Source organism: Sminthopsis crassicaudata, chromosome 2, assembly GCF_048593235.1.
Source record: "Sminthopsis crassicaudata isolate SCR6 chromosome 2, ASM4859323v1, whole genome shotgun sequence".
Lineage (NCBI taxonomy): Eukaryota > Metazoa > Chordata > Mammalia > Dasyuromorphia > Dasyuridae > Sminthopsis > Sminthopsis crassicaudata.
Window position 1 is genome coordinate 502,154,474 of NC_133618.1, and position 23,858 is coordinate 502,178,331.

General features: G+C 39.5%; 1 protein-coding gene across 1 annotated transcript in view; it reads left to right on the plus strand.

Moving 5' to 3' along the window:
• The first annotated feature begins 2,691 nt into the window (after positions 1–2,691).
• Positions 2,692–23,858, plus strand: part of PLPP7 (phospholipid phosphatase 7 (inactive)) — a 39,219-nt gene continuing 18,052 nt past the window's right edge. The window contains exon 1 of the mRNA XM_074293908.1: positions 2,692–3,356. Within this exon, the coding sequence (XP_074150009.1) occupies positions 2,906–3,356 (451 nt within the window). The 5' untranslated portion in view covers positions 2,692–2,905. The remainder of the gene's footprint in view (positions 3,357–23,858) is intronic.

Consider the following 23,858-nt stretch of genomic DNA (forward strand, 5'->3'; position numbering starts at 1 on the left):
CTGAGTTCAAATCTAGCTGCAGAGACTTACTGTGTGACCCTGGGCAAGTCACTTAACCCTGTTCACCTCAGTTTCCTCATCCATAAAATGAATTGAAGAAAAAAAAATGGCAAACACTCTATCTAGTACCTTTGCCAAGAAAACCCCAAATGAGGTCAGAAAAAGTCAAACATGACTCAAAATGACAATTCAAAAATTTTAGGTTAAGATTTTGCTTGTCCCATCTACTCTCAAGGTGCCATTACTTATTGTCTTTTGCCACAGGTCTCTTCACTTTTCTCATCCTCGGTTTTCTCATTTATAAAATGGAAAATATAACCTTTGCACTTTCTACCTCCTTGGATTTTTGTGAGGAAAACATTTTGTAATCTTTAAACTACTAGGTAAATGTGAGTTGTTATAATAATATATTTATGTGGATCTAAAAAAACAATCTTAGTTTATAAATGTAGAGTTCATCTAATCCAGCACTTCATTTTGCAAATGAAAGAACTAAATAAGTCACAGGAAAGTTTCATAACTTATCCAAATCACACAGGTGGTAAGTGGCAAGACTGGGATTCAATCCCAGTTCCTCTGACATATCCAAAGCTTTTTTTTTTTTTTTTTTTTTTCACTATACGCCACTGTATCCTTTTGCCTCTGATTAGTCCTACTTAGAATAAAAATCTGTACCACACTGTCCAATACTTATTTAAACAAACTTGTATCATTTACTATTTTTGTCTTACATGTTTGAGTTCCTAGAAACCGGACCATATCTCAAACTCATTCTGTCTCTCCCATAGTGCCTAGCACCTTGTGGGCATTCAATAAAGAATTATCAATTGATTGATTGCATTTGTGCAATGAGCCTGTCATGAAGTAGCTCAAGATTAGCATTCCCACTTTTCAGCAGCACAGAGGGCAGTCAGCCACCCCTTGAGTCCATGGCAAAGTTGGCTCTCCGTACCCCAGCTGTTCATCTCCCTGAGGCTCAAGACAACTGTTGTCCCCACACCCTGTCTATAACAGCATCCAGCCATCCCTGAGATGCTGACACATGAAGTCGGGATATTAATAGCAACAGTCCAAAAGGGCTAGGTTTCTCAGTCTCTTGTGAGATCCATAGGGTCATATGCTCCTTGGTAGCTATGATTCCATCCGGGTGACTAGAGAGGACAAAGTGAGGTACTGCCCCCTGAAAGAGCTGAGCTGTGCTGCTGAGTTCTGAGACAAGGGTGCCTGGGTATCTCTGGCACCCAAGAAAGCCTGTCTAGCTACAACTGGAAAAAGTGGGAATATTGGTAGGTAAATATCCTTATGAGTATCAACAGGAAACTCCAGTGCCTGACGAGGGAAAGAACAGGGACATCTGCAGGCCTGTCTCATTCCAGCTCTGTTCATCAGGGCTAGCAGGTGACTCAAGACTTATTCACCACTGCAGATTAGGCAGGGCTGGAATAGTCAAAGGCTGCAGGATCCCTTTTCCTTTCTACTCTTTGAATGGGATGGGATGGAACAACCTAATCCAAAGCCACAGATTATCAGAGGTAAAGATGGCAATAGGCTGCCTCCTCCCCCCCAAATCATGACAAGATACTTTCCTCTTCTTTCTTCCCAAGGAGGGAGAATGGTTTCCTGAGAGGTCACAGGCAGCATTTGGAGAAACTTGGTGGGTAAAACATTTCTTTAACTTTCCCAAAAGCTTGTCAAGGCTTCAATCTCCCTGATACTTAAACAGCCAAGCTCCTGAATCCTGAGCCAGGAGGCCGGAATACTTTTTGCCACTCATTTCACACATGCCAAACAAGCCCTCTTTCATCTCTCAGTCACCCTTAAATGGGATAAGTCACAATGTTGTGAAGGAATCAAATACTTTAAGCTCTTCCGATTTCATGGTTGAGAGGGAGGGGGAGGAAGAACGGGTCTGAGTCGGACCCTCCTCCAAAAGCAAATTCCAGATCCCCAATGACTAGTACTGAGCCAGTGGCCAGGCTCCTGCCCTTTTGCAAAGTTCTGAAGCTTTTGCTGGAATCTCCCGGGAGTAGATCCATTACCCAGAGCATTTTATGCACCTCTCTCTAATGGAAATCAAATCCTACAAATTTCAATTAGATTAGGCTGTATTGTACAGAAGCCAAATCTAGTAGCAGAGGGGGAAAAAATTGACTGCCAGTCTAATGAAATGCTGTCAGAGTGGGCGTGGCATAATTGACATGGGCCAGAGCTGCTGCCAGGAGGACTTGAGCCAGAATGCTTTCTCCCCCATTTACTCCATCTAGTGCCAGGCATGAGGCTCTGACCCTTCGCTCCACTGTCCATTATATGGCTGGAGCAGTCTCTGTAGAACAGGCAAGGAGGCTGGAAAAGTATATTGAATCTCTGCTGGGGAAATCATGAATAACTAGGGATATCTGTAATTTTTAGCTTTTTTTTCACTGGGGCTGGCTTAAAAAAAAAAGAAAAGAAAAGAAAAAATAAGACTTGAATTGTCATTAGAAACAACCACAAAAAATTAAAAAATAAAGACTACATTTCCCAGAGTTCCTTAAAAGACTGGAAGCAATTGGAAGATTTAAATAGCCCAGGCCCAAAGCTGTCAGCCCTCAGTTGGGAGAATCACCCGCCTCTTCTGCACATCCATTGGATGTGATCCTGGCTTTTTGGGGCTGGATTGGCTAAGGGAGCTGGCATTAATTTTTCCTCCAAGCTTGGTAGCAGCAATGAAGTAAACAGCCATGTGCATTCCTCTACTCTATATTTAACTACAGCGGTTTGTGCAGGAGAGGTCTGCAAGAGGAGGGAATTGTGGTTCTGTCGAGAAGCTCTTGGCGTGGGGGAGAGAGGGCAGCTCTCTGAGTGGGATATCCCTGGCTCCTCCTGGGCAGAGGGCCTTTCCTTTGTGAGCCAATCCAAGGCCGTCATGCCAGCCTCTCAAAGCAGGTCCCGGACACGGGACCGAAATAATGTTCTAAACAGGGCTGAGTTCCTGTCACTGAACCAGCCTTTAAAGGGGGCTCAAGAGAATAGGAGCTCAAGCAGGAAGACCGCAGGCCCATCCATGCAGGCCCCGCCACCAAATGAGGGGTCCAAGGAGCGGAGGCAGTCCCAGCAGCTGCCCGAAGAGGACTGCATGCAGCTAAACCCATCCTTCAAGGGAATTGCGTTCAACTCCTTGCTGGCTATTGACATCTGTATGTCCAAGAGGCTGGGTGTCTGTGCCAACCGAGCTGCCTCCTGGGGCAGTGCCCGCTCTATGGTCAAACTCATTGGGATCACAGGGCATGGGATCCCTTGGATTGGGGGCACCATTATCTGCCTGGTGAAGAGCAGCACTCTTGCAGGGCAAGAGGTCCTAATGAATCTGCTGCTGGGTAAGTGAGACCCTCCCTTTCAGTCCTACCAGAGAAAAATCCATTTTTTTGTCTCCTCTGTCCCCACCCCCAAACTCAGACCTTATACCCTGGGTTTCCACCCAGGGAAACCAGATGAAACAATTTAATGAGGTTAATCAAGAAAGCTTTTTCGTACCAGAGCTGGAGATGCCCTAGAAATGGGAAAGTATCTAGACATATGAAAGAGGGAATCAGAAATGAACTTTAAATAAGGACCCTTGCAAAGAATAGAATAGAAAGTATAGTCAGAGATGAGGCTGAAAGTTTAAGGGAAAAACCCTGCAACAAGGCATTAACCTTTCTTTCCAGGGTCTCAGAGCAGGATCAGACCTAGAGAATACTATGTGAAATTTTAATATGTGAAATTTTAATATGCTCAAATGCTTCCTAAAATACTTCTTTGGAGAGAGATCTGCTGGTAACTTACTACACACTAGCTAGTGGAAGGACATTAGCTCTTCTGTTGGAAGGTTCAAATTCCTTTCATGTGGGTCAGACTTTGATTGCTGACTTTGGATTAAATCCTTGTCAACATAAAACTTTACTCAGTAGTTCCCACTACAAGGAGTTCAGTGATGCCCCCAGTCTCCATCCTCCCCTCTGGAGAGCATCGTCCTAGACTCTGGGTGAATCTCTCCCTTGTTTTTCCCCTGAAACTAGACCCTCCTCTCTCCACACTGATACCATTTTTGGGTGTGTGGAGGATATATTTGTGCTTGGGACTCTGTTCCAGAGGGGTCAGAATGTGTCGGTTCTGAGGACCCCACCCATAATTTCTGCCAGCACTAATATCCTCATCTGCCCCCTTTCCAGGGAAGGAACTAAAGAAGAGGGCCCTTCTGTATAGTTAATATGTTTTTCCAGAACCTTGGCCACTATGAAATGTGATTTTCCAGCAGGGCTCACCCTGTGCCAAGCATGGGACAGAAAGCATACAGAAGTCGCTCCCTCTAGAACTGTGGCTCCCAAGACTGGCTCTGTACCATCCTAGAGTGAGCTGTGAACTTCTGCCTATATTCCAAAAATAAAACTAATTTTGATCCACTCTGACATGGAAATTAATGTATGTGTGCCATTCATCAGGAAGAATAAAATATTGCAGAACAAAACAAAGACTACAAGCAGCTAGGTGATGCAGTGAATAAAATGCTAGACCTAAAGTCAGGAGAATCTGAGTGCAATTCTAATATTCGATACTTAACTAGCTGTGTAAACCCAGGCAAGTCATTTATCCTTTGCCTCAGTTTCCTCAGCTACAAAATGGGGATCATAAAAATACCTACCTTACAGGGTTGTTGTAAAAATCAAATGAGATAATATTTGTAAAGAGCACTTAGCACAGTGTCTGACACAGTAGGTGCTATATCCTTATCCCCTTCCCATCCTTTACTGTAGAAAAGTTAAGGGTCATAGTTCTTGGAGCCAGGATTCTCAAGATGGCAATGTGGACACATGTGTCTTTCCTTTCAACATCTTACTCGTGTGTCTCTTCCTTTTGTCTTTATCCGTCAGGGGACTCAAAGGTCCCTGGCTGGTAGTTGTTGGTGGTTTGCTTGCTTACTTGAGTACAAAGTAGGAACAACTGATCCATGTACTCACTTATTTAGAGAAGGTTTCCTGGAGAAAGTTAAGTTTTGAAGAATGGCTGTGTGAGGAAGGGAGAAAAGCTAGTTGAATAAGGAACAGGAAGTTGTTCTCAGGATCTTGGGGTTAAACAGTGGGAAAACCAGATGTTCTCATGACCATCAGAAGCCTGGAACAAAAGATGACTCAAATACTCCTTAGTCCATGTTTCTAGAGAGTGACGAGGATAGCCTTCTTCTCTGACCCATAGAATATGTATGTTGTTAAGACTAGAAAAGACTTCAGGCAGGCTAGCATAGTGGTCAGAACACTGACTCTTGGGAGATAGAAAGCTCCTAATTCTGCTATTGTCATTTGTGAGTCTGAACCCTGGGCTGTATATTTACTAGTTGCAAATGACCCAAAAGCACTTTTTAAATACTTCCTATGTGCAAGACACTGCTCTAAGCTATGGAAATATGACGATGGAGCAAAAATATTCCCTGCCCTCAAGGAGCTTACATTCTATTAGGTGAGACAACATATAAATAAATAGAAATATAGAAGATACGTCTACAATAGCCGTTGGAGGCCAAAGAAAGGCTTAGTGTAGAAGAAGGCATTAGAGCTAAGTCTTTTTTGAGATTGGGTCTCCCTATTTAGCACAGGTGAGAAGTTCAGTAGTACTCATGGGTCAGATTCCCTGCCAGTGAATACAGAAGTTTTCACTTGCTCCATTACCTCTCTGAACTGGACTGTTCTTCCTTAGTGCCTCTTCCTTGACTTTTCCTAGCCTGGTGCCTTTTCCTTGACTCTTCCCTCCCTACAAAGAGGCTCACTATAATAGTGCTGTTCTTAGTAGATACCTGATTGGGTTTAGACCAATACAGCTCAAAACTCCTGAGCCAAAACGAACCACCAGCCTCCCTATCTAAGGATTGAAGATGAAGAGGAAAAACATTCCAGATAGGAGAGACACCATTGCAAAGGCCCTCACTGAACCTGTTTCTTTTTCTGCAGAGTAAGGGGGATGCACTAAATGACTAGATTCTGGCTCTACAAATCTGATTCACATACATTGGCGTCATCTTTGGGATTCTTCTATTTATTTGATTAAGTTGACAAGCACTTACTATATGCAGGGCTAAGTGTCAGAGATACAAAGAAATTCAAAAATAGTCCCTGCTCTCAAGAAGCTCACAATCTAACAGGAGAGACAGCATACAAACATTTAGAAACAAGCAAGATATAAACAGGAAAAACTGGAGATGATCTCAGAGGGAGGACATTAACATTAAGAATGACAAGAGGTATGTACTATCTTCTAGAAAGGGTTCTTAATCTGAAGTCCGTGAACTTTTTTTTTTAATATTTGGTTTTCTTTGTAATCTTATGTATTCTATTTTATGCATTTAAATCCATTATTCTCAGAGGTACCTATAGGCTTTACCTTGACAAAACAGGTTAAGAACTCCTGCCCTCTAGGATACCACTCATTTCATCCTGTGGGATAATAAATCCCATCATGTATGATTAGCTGGATCTCTTTTTCTTGTCTGAAATGATGTGAGCTCTAGGAAACAGATAACTATTTAGAACATTAACTTGAATGGCCACCTGGAATTTAACCAAGTTGTGGACAGAGAGTAATATCCATAATTTCAGTCTAATTTCCCCTGCCCCAACAAGCCTCTGGGGACTCTTCCCTTTCTGTCAGTAAGTATGTGATCAGGTAAGCAAACTTATTTTAATATTAGCCTGAACTAGGCATCATTACAAAGGAAGATTAATATTCTTCCTAAAAACATGTATACTATGAAACTAAATGGAAATTATTTTAGCATTATCTTCTCTATGGGTTTATCCACATGGTATTATCCTTTTCCTGTAATCAGTCAGTCAATCAACATTTATTAAATGTCTATTAATTACTGTGCTAAATGCTAGGAATACAAGGAAAGGTAATACATAATCCCTGCTCTCAAAGAGCTCACCATCCTGGAACAACATGCAAACAACTATTTCCATGCAAGAAATGATAAATTGGAAATAATCAACAGGAGGCAGAAATTAGCATTAAGGGAACTATTGGAAGCCATAAAGAAACCACAGAGTTGACTGAGTGTGTGTGTGTATGATGGTCAAATTTACACTTTATGGAGCTCAATGTAAACACTGGATAGAAGATAGACTGGAGTGTAGAGAGACGTGTTATGGAGATAATCCATAAGCCGGTTATTATAATCTGAGGGTGAGGTGTGAGGGTCTGGACCAGGGTGGTGACAATATGAGAGGATAGAAAGGGATATATGTGAAATGTTGTGAAGGTAGAAAAGTTAGTGTTTTTCTTTTTTATTATAGTAACTATTTTTAAAAAACATTGCTTTATAAATCATGTTGAGAGAGAAAAATCAGAGAAAAAGGGAAAAACCATGGGAGAGAGAGAGAAAAAAAAGAAGTGAACATAGCATGTGTTGATTTACATTCAGTCTTTTAGTTCTTTTTCTGAATGCAGGTGGCATTTGCTGTTCAAAGTTTATTGGGATTTCCTTGGATCGCTGAACTACTGAAGAGAATCAAGTCTTTCATAGTTGATTAATGCCCATTCTTGCTGTTATTGTGTACAATGTATTTCTGGTTCTGCTTGTTTCACTCAGCATCAGTTCATGTAAATCTTTCCAGGCGTTTGTAAAATCAGCTTGTTCATCATTTTTTATAGAACAATAATATTCCATTACCTTCATGTACCATAACACAATAGTACTTTTCAACTGATTGGATATGGGGTTGAGAAAATGAGAAGTTAAGCATGACACCTACATTTTGAGCTTAAGTGACTAGGAGAAAGGGAGTACTTTCTTTTTTAAAAATTAATTTTAAAATTATAATTTTTTTGACAGTACATATGCATGAGTAATTTTTTTATAACATTATCCCTTGTATTCATTTTTCCAAAATTTCCCTTCCTTCCCTCTACTGCCTCCCCTAGATGACAGGCAATCCCATACATTTTACATGTGTTAGAGTATAACCTAGATACAATATATGTGTGTAAATACCATTTTCTTGTTGCACATTAAGTATTAGCTTCCGAAGGTATAAGTAACCTGGGTAGATAGACAGTAGTGCTAACAATTTACATTCACTTCCCAGTGTTCCTTCTCTGGGTGTAGTTATTTCTGTCCATCATTGATCAGCTGGAAGTGAGTTGGATCTTCTTTATGTTGAAGATATCCACTTCCATCAGAATACATCTTCATACAGCATTGTTCTTGAAGTGTATAGTGATCTTCTGGTTCTGCTCATTTCACTCAGCATCAGTTCATGTAAGTCTCTCCAAGCTTCTCTGTATTCCTCCTGCTGGTCATTTCTTACAGAGCAATAATATTCCATAACCTTCATATACCATAATTTACCCAACCATTCTCCAACTGATGGACATACATTCATTTTCCAGTTTCTAGACACTACAAAAAGAGCTGCCACAAACATTTTGGCACATACAGGTCCCTTTCCCCTCTTTAGTATTTCCTTGGGATATAAGCCCAGTAGTAGTTGCACTGCTGGGTCAAAGGGTATGCACAGTTTGATAACTTTTTGGGCATAGTTCCAAATTGTTCTCCAGAATGGTTGGATTCTTTCACAACTCCACCAACAATGCATCAGTGTCCCAGTTTTCCCACATCCCCTCCAACATTCATCATTATTTGTTCCTGTCATCTTAGCCAATCTGACAGGTGTGTAGTGGTATCTCAGAGTTATCTTAATTTCCATTTCTCTGATCAGTAGTGATTTGGAACACTCTTTCATATAAGTGGATATAGTTTCAATTTCATTATCTGAAAATTGTCTGTTCATATCCTTTGACCATTTATCAATTGGAGAGAAAGGGAGTACTTTCAACAGTAATAGAGAAACCAGGAAAAGGGTAGGACTTAAGGGGAAAAATAATGAATTTTATCTTGGATTTGCTGAATTTAAGGTGTCTGTGACACCTTATCAGATTCCTATTGGAGGTTTTGAATTAGATGTCAAAACATCCAACAGTTGGAAATCTAAGATTGGTGATCAGGAGGAAGGTTAGAGCTGGACAAAATAATAATCCAGAATAAGAGTATGTCTTTCTCTCCTGGGATTAGATAATTGTGGTTTGCACTTAAATGAAAGGATAGCATCGATGTATCTCCAGTAGTACTCTTTTTTTTTTTTTTTTTTTTTTTTGCTACAAAAGGGGGAGATTTTCAGCTATAATCTCATCTTTATGTATGCTGACAATATATGGTAAAATATTTTCATCTCTCAGCCCTGCTTTTAATTAAGATTCAGTAGTAAGGGCCTCGAATCAATTCGTCAACAAATATTTATTAAGCATCTACTTTGATCTAGGCACTCTTGGGCATTGGAGATACACAGATAAAAAACTCAGCAGTCCCTATCTTCACAGAACTTGTATTCTACCAGAGAAAATCTTATGTTTACATTTAAGCAAATGAAAACTTTACACAAAGCAAATACCAATAATTTCAGGTGCCACTGGTGCATTAGTGCCTGGGAGGGATCAAGCTAGGTCTGAGGTGGGGGATAGTGCTGCAGCTGAGCTTTGAATGAGGCTCGAAATCTGGAGATGAGGAGGGAGGGCATTCCAAGCATTAGGGACAATATGCACAAAGGCACAGATGAGACACTGACAGCAAATAGTCCAGCTTTAGTGGACTGAAGGGTGTGTATAAAGGGGAGTAATGGGTAATATTCAAAAACTTGGGCCAGCAACAGATTGTGAAGGGCTCAATTGCCAAAACAAATGAGTTTGCATTTCATTCTAGAGGAAATAAGGAGCCACAGAGGGTCTTGAGTGAACATAAAACACCTGCTTTGGAGGGTTTTTTGAATCTGTTTTTTGGAATGGAAAGTTTTGTATAATATAGATGGATGAGAAGGGACAGCAGAGGAAGAGAGACCAAGGCAAGAAGTGATAAGGGCAGTAACTATAATGGTGGCCCTGTGAATAGAAAGAGACATATTGAGATATGCTATGGGGTCAGAGCAAGTTAACAAGCATTTTTCAAGCACCTACATTTATTAAACACAGTACCAAGCACTATAGTAGACAGTGGGGACACACACACACACACACAAAGGCAAAACACAGTCCCTTAAGGAAGTCACAATCTAAATGGAGAGAAAAGCAAACAAATATGCATAAACAAACTAAAAACAAAATAAATAAGAAATAACTCATAGGGAAGGTATCAAGGTTAAGTAGGACTGGGAAGGCAAAACGTGACTTAGATATATGGGGTGAGAGAGTTAAAGAATCAAGTATGGTTCTGAAGATGTAAACTTGAGTGATAAAGTATGATGGTACCCTCAACTGAAATGGGGAAGTTCAGAAAAAGGGTGATCTGAGAGGAAGATAATGAGTTCCATTTTGGCTGTGCTAATTTTAAGGTGATTAGAAGATATCCAGAATGATGAGTAAGGGATTGGACTTGTTTTTTTGACCACAGAGGGTAGAAATAGGATCAATAGGTGAATTTGTTGGAGAGGTCAAACAGAAAAAAAACTTCCTAACAATTAAAGTTTTCCCCAAAATAGCGTAAGGGAAGCCTGGGAAAATGGTACATTCACTATCTCTGAAGGCTTTCACACAGGAGCCTCTTTGCTGGGGGAGGGGTCTTGTTAAAATATGGAATGATCTAAAAGTCCCTTCCAATTCTGAGATATGATTCAAAGTCTGGATCCTGACTTTGTTTGCTTTGATTTGAAGGAAGGGATATTTGTATTCTATGCTCCTCGTGGTTACCTTTAACAACTTATCTTGCTCATAGCCCACCAGCATTCTCCACTTGAATGGGTTCCTATAGCTATTTTATCAGTTTTCTGGCACTATGGTTGATCATGGCATTGTCCAGATTTTTAAGTATTTCAAATTCTTTACAATGTTATTGTTATTATAGAAATTGTTCTCCTGGTACTGTTTGCTTCACGTAGAATTATTTCATACAAATCTCAGGTTTCTTTGGAACTTTTCATTTCATCATTTCTTATGATATAATAGCATTATATTGTTAGCATTATTATATTCACATACCGGGGTGTAGAAAATGTTCAGAGAAGACCCATACCTCTGGGGTGAGGTCTGCTGAATCCTTTTCATCTTTTGTGCCCATCTAATCCACTCCCACCTGTGGCTTCAAGAATCTGTAGCATGCAGTGGCCCCACCCAGTGTGGGTTTTGGCAGGCAAGTTAAACCAAGTTGAGGGTACCTGAGGGGTCTCAAACTTGTTTGTGAGTTAGGGAGGTGTTTACTTCCAAGCATGTGAAGACTCTCCTGGTGGAGGGGGTGGATGAGAATAATCCATTGTAATAGCCACAAAAGCAGCTGATGCAGGCACTATAAAGGAGTCTTAGAGCTTGGTTAGACATAAGACACCAAGGGTATCCATTGCATCTTGAGCCATCTTGACTGTCTTGCCCTTGCACTATGATAACTCAGGAAGAGAGAATTTCACACTATCTGCCTTACTTAAATCCAATTTACACATGTATCAGAAAACATTTCCCATACCATTTTATCATTTTTGCCAATCTCAAGTCCTATGACAATAGACAAGTGATGAAGCAGCAAGTACAGATACACTGAGAGCTATGGTCACAACCTTGAACCTAGGTGGCCAAGACTATAGCATCATCTTCTCACTGGAAGCAGCCCCTTGGGTATCTGAGCAACCTTTAAGAAATCCATTGCTTTCCTCTTGGTACGAGGAATGGGCTAGAAAAGATGCCCTAAAAATTACCTGCTTGACCAACCCTGGCCTGATTACTATGGCACATGATCAAAGCACAAAAAATATGTACAAAAATTTCTATAAAGTGTACACATTTGTGGTCAGCGCAGAATCTAGTTGACCTGAAAGATAAACAGCTTTTGTTGAAAGAAAATTCAACAGGTTTTGCATCCAAATAGCAGCCCTGAGTGAAACAAGGTTGGCCAATGAAGGTGGGCTTACTGAAGGCAGAGCTAGATAGACATTTTCCTAGAGTGGCTACAGTGAAGGAGAGTACTGTGAAGATGGTGTAGATTTTATAATCAAAACTAATCTAGTCAACAAGCTTATGCCTACCAAAAGGAGTGAAGAACAGGCACATTACAGTGTGATTGACATTTACAAAAAACACCAAGATATTCTTGTCAATACCTATGGTCCCACTGTACCAAACTCCAATGAGGTCAAAGAAAAATTTTATGAAGACTTTGGAGACTTTTATCATCCATGTGCCAAAAGAGCACAAGTTTAAAATTCTGCATGACTTTAATGTCAGAGCAGGCTCAGACTATCAAACATTGCAGGGAGTTTTTAGGAGGAATGGAGTTGGAAATGGCAACAGCAATGGTCACTTACTACTGAATACATGTGCATCCTATGACCTTCTCAACACTATCTTCCACTTACCTAAAAGCAATTAAACATAGATGCACCCTTGCAGCAAACATTAATACTTAAAAGGCTATGTGATTATGAGAAGAGACATATGTGAATGATGAAGGTCATGAATGGCACAGAGTAATGGACTGATCTCATTTATCCTCGCCAAACTAAATATTCACATTCAACAAAAGCAGTATTATCAGAAGAATTAATGTCAGCAGATTAAAGCACTTTTCTGGGAGAGAACTATTTGTTGCTAGCTTGGAGGGAAAGTTGAGCCAATATCCAGTTGGCAACAATGGAGCAGAAAAGGAGTGGGCAGCTTTCAGAGATATGGTGTGCAGCCCTGCATTTACTCATCTGGGTCAGAACACTTGCAAACATTCAGATTGACTTGACAAAAATGATGGGGAAATCCAGAAGCTGCTAAATGAAAAATGAGAACTCCAGCAGGCTAGTTAATCCATCTCTAAGAAGGCAGCATTTAATTCCATCAAAAGTAAAGTACAAGAGAAGCTTAGAGATGCATTATTGTTGGTTCAGTAAGAAGGGAAATGAAATTAAGTTTTATGTCAATAGTAACAACCCAAAACACTTTTTATGATGCCATGAAGACTATTTATGGGCAAAAAATTTAGGTGCATCTCAATTATTCAGTGCTGTTGGAGCCACGTTGATTAGTGATAAGTACATGATCCTAAAGAGATGAACTAAACCCCTCCATATGTTTTCAACAGACTGTCATCAATCAGTGCAAAAGCCATTGACTATTTGAAGTCAGGTTGAAGTCAACCTCTCCCTAGCTAAAGTTCCACCTGAAGAGGTTTGGAAAGCCATTTGGTTCATTTCATGTGTCAAAGCACCTTGTTCTGATTCTATTCCAGGTGAGATTTACAAGGTGGAGGGGGAGGGTCTATTGCTCTTACAAAAGCTGATTAATTTTTTTTTAGTTACGTGGCAAGAGCAGATTAACCTCTGGGAGTTCAAGGATATCTCTATTATCCATCTCAATAAAGGTAAAGAGAATAAATAGATTGTCCTGTGACAATCACAAGAGAATTTCTCTCTTAGCCATTGCTAGAAAGATTCTTGCTAAAGTCCTCTATAACAAGCTAGCCATCTGCCTGAGAGCTAGCGTGGCTTCAGAAAAGGTCAGTATGGTAGATCTACATTTGTAAATCTGACCAAGGCTTTTGATTCTGCCAGTCATGAGGGCTTATGGAAAATTATGTCAAAATTTGGTTGCCCAGAGAAGGCCATCAGCATTGTACATCACAATGGCACGATTACCTGGGTTGTAGTTCATGCTCTCATGCTTTCCCAGTCACCAATGGTGTCAAACGAGGCTGTGGGCTTGTTCCCATGCTTTTCGGTATAATGTTTTCAGCCATGTTGTGAAATTTAATGAGTTTGGACACGACATCATGGTCAACTACTGCACTGATGATGAATTCTCCAACTTGAACAGGCTACAAGCCAAGACTAAAATGGAGGGAATGTTGGTGCAAGATTTTTTTGTTTCCAGATGATTATGTACTCAATACAGCCTCTGAAACTGAGATACAACAAAGTAACAGATCAAATCAGAACTGATCTCTGCTGCTTGTACTAATTTTGGTCTAACAGTTAACCCCAAGAAAACACAGGTGCTCTATCAGTCAGTATCACACCATCTTTATGTGGAACCATCAGTTACTGCAAACAGAAAAGTTTTGAATGCTGTGTATAGTTCACCTACCTTGGCAGAATACTTTCCAGGGTTGTCCACATTGATAATGAGGTTGACACACTTATTGCCAGAGCTGGTTCAGTATTTGGGAGGCTCAGAAGAAAAGTGTGAGAGAGAAGAGGTATTAGACTTACTACCAAATTGAAGATCTATATATAGCTGTATGCTATATATGCAAATGAAAGTTGGACAGTATACCAGTGCCATGCCAGAAAATTAAATTGCTTCAATTTGAAGTGTCTCAGGAAGATTCTAAAGATCACCTGGTAGAATAAGATACTAGATGCTAAGGTCCTTTCTGGAATTGAATTGCCAAGCATTTAAATTGTATTGCAGAGAGCACAACTCTGATGGGCTGGCCATGTTGTTCAAATGTCAAATGTACACTTGACAAAAATTGTGAACTCACATAGGGCAAGTGCTCATCTGGTGGTCAGAAAAAGTGATACAGGGACAGTCTCAAGGTCTCTCAAAAACTTTGGAATTGATTGTTCGACATGGGAGACACTAGCTTAGGACTGCCTAGCATGGTGTGCCCTTAACAGAGAAGGTGCTACGCTCTGTGAACAAAACAGAATTGAAGTGGCTCAAAAGAAGCACAAATTTAGCCACTCCACTCTGAGACTGGGTCCAATCTATGGCAGAGCACTCTGAAATTGTACTGGTCTGATTAGCCACAGTTGGATACACTGTACCTTGACACTAACATTTTTTTGGGGGGGCCTTTGTTTTCCAAGAGGAAACTAATTAACCATTCATATATCAAAATTTGTTCAGCCATCCCCAGAATGATGGACGTTCCCTTAGTTTTCTGTTCTTTGCCCCTACAAAAAGATCTGCTTTACATATTTTTGGGTATCTTTTTTAGGTTGAGCTCTAGGGCAGAGACCTCCAAGAGGTCCTTCCTCATTCTCTCTTTTCCCTCTTTCTCTGTAGTAAAGCTACAGCAGTAGGATTGCTGGGTCAAAGGGTATGTCCAATTTAGTGACTTTGGAGGCATAGGACCAAATTGCTTTTTAGAATGGCTGGATAAACTCCTGGTGATATATTCAGACTCTCTCTAGCCTATCCCCAGTATTATCTATTCTCCATTGTTCCCAGCCTGGGACTAAATCTACCTGGGTGTGGCATCTTATCTCTACAATTCCTTACTCCACTCTTCGTCTTTACCTGGAATCCTTAGCTATCAATATCTCTACCACATAAGAGAAGAAATGGGCCCTATCTGCTTGCTGTTACATTAGCACAAGAGGCTATGTTTTATCCCTTTTAGAAGACTACATTCAGCTCATATCCATTTATCAAACAAAGAAAACCTCAGCTGCTTTTTCTCCATAACAGAGAGGATCTGTCACTTTCAGAATCTTCACCTCTGAGAATCAGGACTAAGGAACACAAACAGAAAGATGTTAATTAGAGCTTGAAGGCAGTGGGTCAAACTCTGAACCCTTTTCTCCTACTTACAGGATCAACATCTCTCTGACTTAGGGTAAAATAGAATATATAATATAATAATATAGAATATAATATATCCTTTTGATACTCATCAATTTCTGATTGCCAATGAGCAGTCCTCTCAAGTAGCTTCAGGAGCTGCCTTCCAACCCACCACTCTCAGGACTTTCCTGCAGCTATCTAGATTGGGTATCTCCATGCAAATGAATCTGAACAAGCACAAAACCTCAAAGGTCAAAGTCATTATTTTCCTCCTGGTCTGTATTATTAGTGAAAGGAAGATCTTAAGTCTAAATTCCAAATCTGAGATCTCTCATTGTCAACCTTTCTGAACTTCAATTTTGTCACCTGTAAAAGTAGGAATAATAGTAATTCTAGAAGCTACTCCTCAGCACTATCGTGAAGCTCAAATGAGATAATGAAGGTGAAGGATCCCACAAATTTGAAAGCTTTGTATCTATGTCAGTTGTTGTTATTCCTGTACTGATTTATACATGTATGACCAGCATCAGGCTTCCAGGCTTTGAAATATTCTCCCTGGGGAGAAGAATCCCATACTGGAACTCCATTCCTAGTTTTGGATCTTAGGCAAGTTATTAAACTTCCATGAGACTTCATTGCCTTGTCTATAAAATTAGGAAATTCAACTCCTAGTTCTTTTTGAGGTGTTAAAGGTTATTTTATGTGGAGTTCCTTCCAGGTGGATTTGAATTTTAAGTATCAGGAAAGGTAGCATTTAACCCTGATTGAAATATAGAGATTTAAGTGGTGGAAGGACTTGAGTGAGGGTTTTCTTAGCCTTTTTAATGGTATCATCAAGCATAAGATCAATCAAAAAAAATCAATGAATATGTTTAAAATGAAAACCTCTGACCTCAAGATGTTTATAATTCTACTAAAAAAAATGCATTTCTTTCTTCCTTCTTTCCTTTTTTTCTGTTTCTGTTTCTCTTCTTTCCTTCTTCCTTTCCTTCCTTCCTCTTTCCATCCATCCCTCTTTTTCTTTCTTTCTCTCTCTCTTTCTATCTGACTCTCTCTTTCTCTGTCTCTGTGTGTGTTTCTCGTCTATATTTCTTTCTCTTTTTTTCTCTGTCTGTCTTTCTGTGTATGTCTCTTTCTCTCTGTCTGTCTCTCTGCTCTCTCTCTCTCTCTTCTCTCTGGGTGCTTCTCTCTCTCTCTCTCCTCTCTCTCTCTCTCTCTCTCTCTTTCTCTCTCTCTCTCTCTTTCTCTCTCTCTCTCTCTCTCTCTCTCTCTCTCTCTCTCTCTCTCTCTCTCTCTCTCTCTCTCTCTCTCTCTCTCTCTCTCTCTCTCCCCACTCTCAACTTATCCCTTTCTGTCCTTGTTTCCTTCTAATCTATCTATATTCTTTCTAATCTGTGAAAATGCCTTACTTTGGTAAAAGATAAGCTCCTTGAGGACATGGAATCCCATTTGGTATTAGCATCTATGTTGTATTTTAGAAATAGGATTGGACAATAGAGAGAATGAGGAAGGACCTCTTGGAGGTCTCTGCCCTAGAACTCAGTCTAAAAGGTGCTTAAGTTCCCCAAAAGACAGAGATGAGAATGGAAAGCCTCCTAAGCAAGAGAGAGAGCATTTGTAAAAGAGGCAGTAGGCAGGAAATGAAACGACAATTATTGATTATAGGGCCAGGAGAAACCTTAGGGATCATTTAAATTTACTGTCTGGGAGAATGGAGAGGCTAATAAATTGAATAAATGCTTATTGAATCAAATTGTTCAAGAATATGCAAATGGTAAGAAATTCACCTTAGACTCAAACCCAGGTCTTCAGGCCTTATGTCCAGTGCTCTTATTCTATAAAGCATCTCAGGCTCTCAGCCTGGTCTGTTTCCCCTCGACCATACTTTCAGGGACTGATCTTGACCTGATAATTAGCAATTCATAGGTTCAAAGAACCACTGACAAAGCTAAAAGAGAATTTAGAAGTTATTTAATCCACCCTTCTCATTTCATGGATGAAAAAAAACAACAAAGCAAATGATAGAAAGAGGGAGGGAAAGGGACATTTATTAAGCACCTACTGTATGCTAACCACTGTACTAAGTACTTTTTACAAACATTACCTCATTTGATCTTCACAGCAACCCCCTGGAAAGTAGATACCCTTAATATCCTCATTTTACAGTTGAGGAAACTGAAGCTAATAGGGTTAAGTGACTTGAACAGGATCATATAACCTAGTGTCTGGAGCTGAAATTGAACTCAAGACAAATTTTGGGTTGCTTTTGCTTTTTGATAGTCAGCCAGAGCAAATGTAGCTTGGAGATCTGAATTTTCCATTCAGAATCTTCTAGCAAAGATCTCTGGTTAGGAGGGTGGAGAGGAGAATGACTAAGATAAAATCACTGAGCAAAAGACAAGCAACCAACACGTTATAAATAATGGCCAGTTTCAATCAGTCTACAGACATGCATTGACTACCTAATGTATGCATAGATGCAGACTGAGTGCTCTTGCTGAGTCATGGAGATCTAACAAAACTTAGCCTGATGAGGGTGACCCTGAACAAGCTGCTTCATCTTTGGGTGCTTCTGGTAGCTCCCCAGGACATACATATATCTCCTAGATGGTAATGTTGACCCAGGAGATTCCCACACAAGCAAGGAGTGTACTAATGAAATCACAGAGCCTTGTACTATAAGCATAATATTATGATAGGTATTTTGCTGTTATTCAGTCAATTTTCAGTCCCATTTTTGAGGTTTCTTCTGGCCTTATAACCTACGATTAACATTTCATTTCCTGCCTCCTGCCTCCTTTACAAAGGCTGTCTCCCTTGCCTAGGAGGCTTTCCATCCACATCTCTGCCTTTTGGGGAACTTAAGCACCTTTTAGGCTGAGCTCTTGGGCAGAGACCTTCAAGAAGTCCTTCCTCATTTTCTCTGCTGTCCAATCCTATTTCTAAAATACAGCATCACTCCATTTGGGATTTTCTTGGCAAAGAAACTGGAGTGGTTCACCATTTCCTTCTCCACCTCATTTTATAGATGAGAAAACTAAGGCAAACAGGATTAAGTGAGTTGCCTAGGTTCATAGAGCTAATAAGTGTCTAAGACCATATTTGAACTCAAAAAGACAAGTGCTTTAGAGGGAGACTTCATGTCTATTAGCTTTTATTAGATACCTGCTATGTACCAAGCATTGTGCTAAAGTGTTAAGGCTACAAAGAAAAACAAAACAAAACTATGCTTTGCTCTCAAAGAGTTCACAGTCTATTAGAGAAAGATAATATGCAAATAACTATATGCAAACAAGATAACTTGGACATAATCAGTAACAGGAAGACACTAGTATCAAAGGGAACTGTGAAAGGCTATTTGGAGACTTTAGCTGGCACCTGAGAGCCTTAAAAGATTCTAAGCTGCAGAGATGTTGTAGAGACAGTGTTGCCTGATAGGCATTTGACATTTTGCACCTGAATGACACCAGGTGAAATGTGGCAGCTCAGCTCTTCAGCTGCTTCTCCCTCTGCCAGTTGTAGTGGGTGATTCTGAAGTCTCTCATTGGAAGTAGCCTTGGGAGAGAATTTAGTATGGTCTGTGCCAACATCTTTGATACAAGCCTATGACATTTTCTGTTTATAATCCATCAACCAATAAACATTTATTAAATGCCAACTCTTTGCTAGACATTGTGTTGTGTTTTGCACATAAAGAGGGGAAAAAAGACAGCCCTGGAACTTGTATTTAACATGTATGTGTATACAAAATATAGACATGAAAAATACAAGACAATTTGAGTGGGAGGAGACACTAGCCGCAGGGAGATAGAAGGAAAGGCTTCCTGCAGAAGGTGGCCCTTTAACTGGGTAAGAAAACTAGAGATTCTAAATGGAGGGAAGGAAGGAATTCCAGGCATCAGGAACAGCCCGCTCATTGGCATGGAAACAAGATGGTGTATCATGGGTGAAGAACAGCAAAAAAGGCAATGGATGGAGTGTCAAGTATGTGAGGGGAAGTAATATTTAATAAGGCTAGAGAGGTAAGTTGGGGCCAGGTGGCAAAGGATTTTAAATAGCAATTTATAATCCATTAGAAGATACAGGCTTGCACAGAAACATATAACTAATACCAGATGATACATAGTTACTGCCCAAGGAGAAGTCTATCCAAGAAGAGTTCTGAGTTACGAGGTAGAAGAGATCTTTCTTGGCTTGGGTAGTTAGAGAAGGTTTTACAGAATGAGTAGGACTTAACCAGAAGTTTCTCAAATATATAGGGTTTGGTAAATTGTGAAGGGAAGGAATGTCAGATAATCTGAATATGCTTCCCCAAGGAGAGATTATTTGTGTGGAATATAGCAGGGTTGCAATATTGTCAGGCAATACTTTTAGTTGTCTTTGCCCTCCCCTTTTAAATCATTGTTATGAGGGATGGCTTCTAATAGAGCAGGGAAATGGAGGTGATGTAAAAACAAAGCATATGTATATATTACATATACATATACTATATATAATCATATATATATAACATATGATTACAAACAAAATTTTTAAGGCATCTTTTGGGCGGATAGTGGGCAGACCTGCTTGGCTGAAACTTCAGAAGGTTCCTGGGGAAAGAGAAATGAGGGATGAGGACAGAGTCAGCTTTTAACAGACCTTGAAAGCCAGGCTATAGAACCTAGAGGAGATTCAGAGATTTAAAAATCTGGGAACAGAAGACCAAGGAGTTTTTATTTTACTAATGAAACTTAATAAAGCATTTTTGAAAATGAAATAAAAACAGAACCAACTCTAAGGATAGAAACTTTTCTATCCCTTTTCTGAACTTAACACATGCTCCTCTTATAATCCCTTTGATCTTTCTCCAGAAGTTTATATCCATGATTTCAGACTTCCTGACATACATGGTAGGTGAGCAGATCAGGGATGATTTTCCCCAATTTTTTGTATGTAATTTATTATGAGATAAAGCTAACAAAAAACTAAGCAAACTTAAATTTGTAACTAATTACATATTTTTAAAATTTCTCAACATACTTATGATTCTAACATTTTATTCTTTTTTAAAAAAATTTTTTTATAACATTATCTCTTGTATTCATTTTTCCAAATTATCCCCCCCCTCGCTCCCTCCCCCCAATGACAGGCAATCCCATACATTTTACATGTGTTACAATATAACCTAGATACAATACATGTGTGTAAATACCATTTTCTTGTTGCACAATAAGCATTAGATTCCGAAGGTACAAGTAACCTGGGCAGACAGACAGTAGTGCTAACAATTTACATTCACTTCCCAGTGTTCCTTCTCTGGGTGTAGCTACCTCTGTCCATCATTGATCAACTGGAAGTGAGTTGGATCTTCTTTATGTTGAAGATTTCCACTTCCATCAGAATACATCCTCATACAGTATTGTTGTCGAAGTGTATAGTGATCTTCTGGTTCTGCTCATTTCACTCAGCAACAGTTGACCTAAGTTTCTCTGGCCTCTCTGTATTCCTCCTGCTGGTCATTTCTTACAGAACAATAATATTCCATAACCTTCATATACCATAATTTACCCAACCATTCTCCAACTGATGGACATCCATTCATCTTCCAGTTTCTAGCTACAACAAAAAGAGCTGCTACAAACATTTTGGCACATACAGGTCTCTTTCCACTCTTTAGTATTTCTTTGGGGCAATGCTGGGTCAAAGGGTATGCACAGTTTGATAACTTTTTAGGCATAGTTCCAAATTGCTCTCCAGAATGGCTAGATTCTTTCACAACTCCACCAGCAACTAACATTTTATTCTTAAGAAAAATGAAGTCAGGAGATCACCTAGATAGTAAGTGAAGGAGCTCAGGCTAGAATCCAGGTCTTATATTTTTTTATTTGGCACTTCCTCAGGAATCCTACTGTACTGGATCAGGTCAAATACAATTTGAGAGCTATTTATTCAATTCTACAAGCAGAATGGTGTAGTAGAAAGAGTATTGAACTTGGAGTCATAAAAGACCTGATTTCACATTATTGGCAATATGACCATGGGCAAGTCATTTAAATTGAGCCTCAGTTTCCTCATCTGTAAAATGGGAACAATAATAACTGTAGTACCAACCTCATATGGTAGTTAGGGATCAACTTGCAAACCTGAAAGGCTTATATCAATAAATTTCCGCTATTAATAAACATAATGCTAAGTGCTGGAAATGCAAAGATTACAAAAAACTATGCAATTTCTGCCTTCAAGAAACTTGCATTCAATTCAGGGGTGTAGAGTACATATCCATTTGCTGTTTATGAAGATTGTGTTTATGTCTATCTGGTTGTCTAAATAAGGGTAATGATGAGACCTAAATCTTTGGAATCTTATCCATCTCTCTCCAAGAAACCTTTGATTCTTACGTGAAGGAATATTGCAGATGGAGCCATAAGGCTGCTGCTCTACTTTCCTCAGAGGAGGGTATGAGACTAGAATTATATCTATCTCCCTGCAAATATTGCTGGTTTAGAGGAATTGGGATGCTTTTCTCGTTGCTATCTCTGAAAAGGGAATGTGTCTTGAGCTTTTCTACACATAGCTGTTTCTTTCCAGGCAACCAGGTCTGTTCAGACTCATAGATTAAGAGCTAGAAAAGACTTCAAAGGCTGTAGAGTTCATGACCCTACCCATTTTACAGTTAAGTAAACTGAGGCATAGAGATGATTTGCTCAGGATCATACAGCTAATGTTTGAGGAGGGATGTGAATTCAGATGTTTCTGCATATCTAGTGTCCTATCCACCACACCATCTATCTCTTCATTAGCTGTCTCTTTCCTTCAGCATTTCAATGGATCCATGATCTCATTATCAGGTCATAACTGGTGCTCTCCCCCCACTTTCTCATCCTGTGTACTTTCTATCTAAGTTGCCCCATAAATTCTCTTTAAAGGATATGCCCCATATCTTCCTCAGGATCATTAAACATTGCATGCATTTGTGGACAGAAGAAATATGGTGAGCAGAACCAGGAAAATAAAATACACATTAATTAAAGATATGTCAATGTTGGGGAGAACCCCAAACAAACAAAAATCAAAACTGTATACCAAACCATTAAAATGACCATACTTGTCCCAAAAGAAGAAATATAAGAATGTTCCTCTCTCCCTCTTTTACATAAAGGTGGAGACTTTTATGTATGGAACACTGCATCTATATCTAATAAAAATAGCATCTTCTAAAGCTGTTGTAAGGATCAAATGAGATATTATTATAGAGTACTTTGCAAATCTTAAAGTGCTTTATAATAGTAACTATTATTATTATTATTTACCGAAATGGTTTCTTTCTTTGTTATGAGAAATGGCTATCTGGAAAAGCAAAGGTGAGAACAATATACATATAACATATACACCAAAGATTTCAATAATATTTTCTTTAAACACATTCCATGGGTACAATGAGTATAATACAGCATTTGGGCTATCAGTTTCTAATTTCATACTCTTCAAATGATCATCCCAAATCATTTTTCCAGTCATATATCTTCTGAACATTTTTTATGCTATTTCTTGCTCACAAGTCATCCATGGCAATAAGCTGCAGCCCATTTATACCAATCATGCATTTCTCTATTGCCCTTTGGGTCACATGTGATTTTGATTCTTCAATAATTTAGATATTCTAGGATTCACAGCCATATAGGATTGCTGTTTAAAAGATGTATTTTGGTGTCAAGGAGTATTTTGGGATCCTTGAAAGCACTGAAAAGTTTCCCAAATGAATCCTCACTTGCTCTTTTCCTTCTGTTCATAATGGGGATGTCACTTTCAAGGTACCTCTGCAGTGATTGACTGAGATCTGTGTACTGAGGGACTCGGGCAATGAATGGGATGCCTATCCAACTGCATGTCAGAGTCTGGACAATATTTATCCTCAGTGAGTTACTAGGTCAATCTCTTTTGAGAAGTTTAAAATCTCATTGAAAAGGCCCTATAGGGTCCTTTAATGCATCTAGGCATGGTGTTATTTGTGGCCAATTTGTGACCAATAGTATCTGGTGTGCTCTCTCAAGGAATTGTTCTTCTATGGGGGTTCTGTACAAGGTATCTCCAACAGGAGAATGACTTAGGCAAGCATGTAATTCACTGTTTCATGCCTTGCTTGAGACTGATAATAAGAGACTCTTTCAATAATATTGTCTTTTGGGATAGCAAACAGGTGGAAACAAACTATGTGCCCACTAATTGGGGAACAAATTGTCTATGAATATAGTGAAATATTATTGTATCATTTCTATTTTTAGGGGATGTACCTTAAAGAGGGGGGTTGTCTGGGTGTTTGGGGAATTATGTTGACTCTT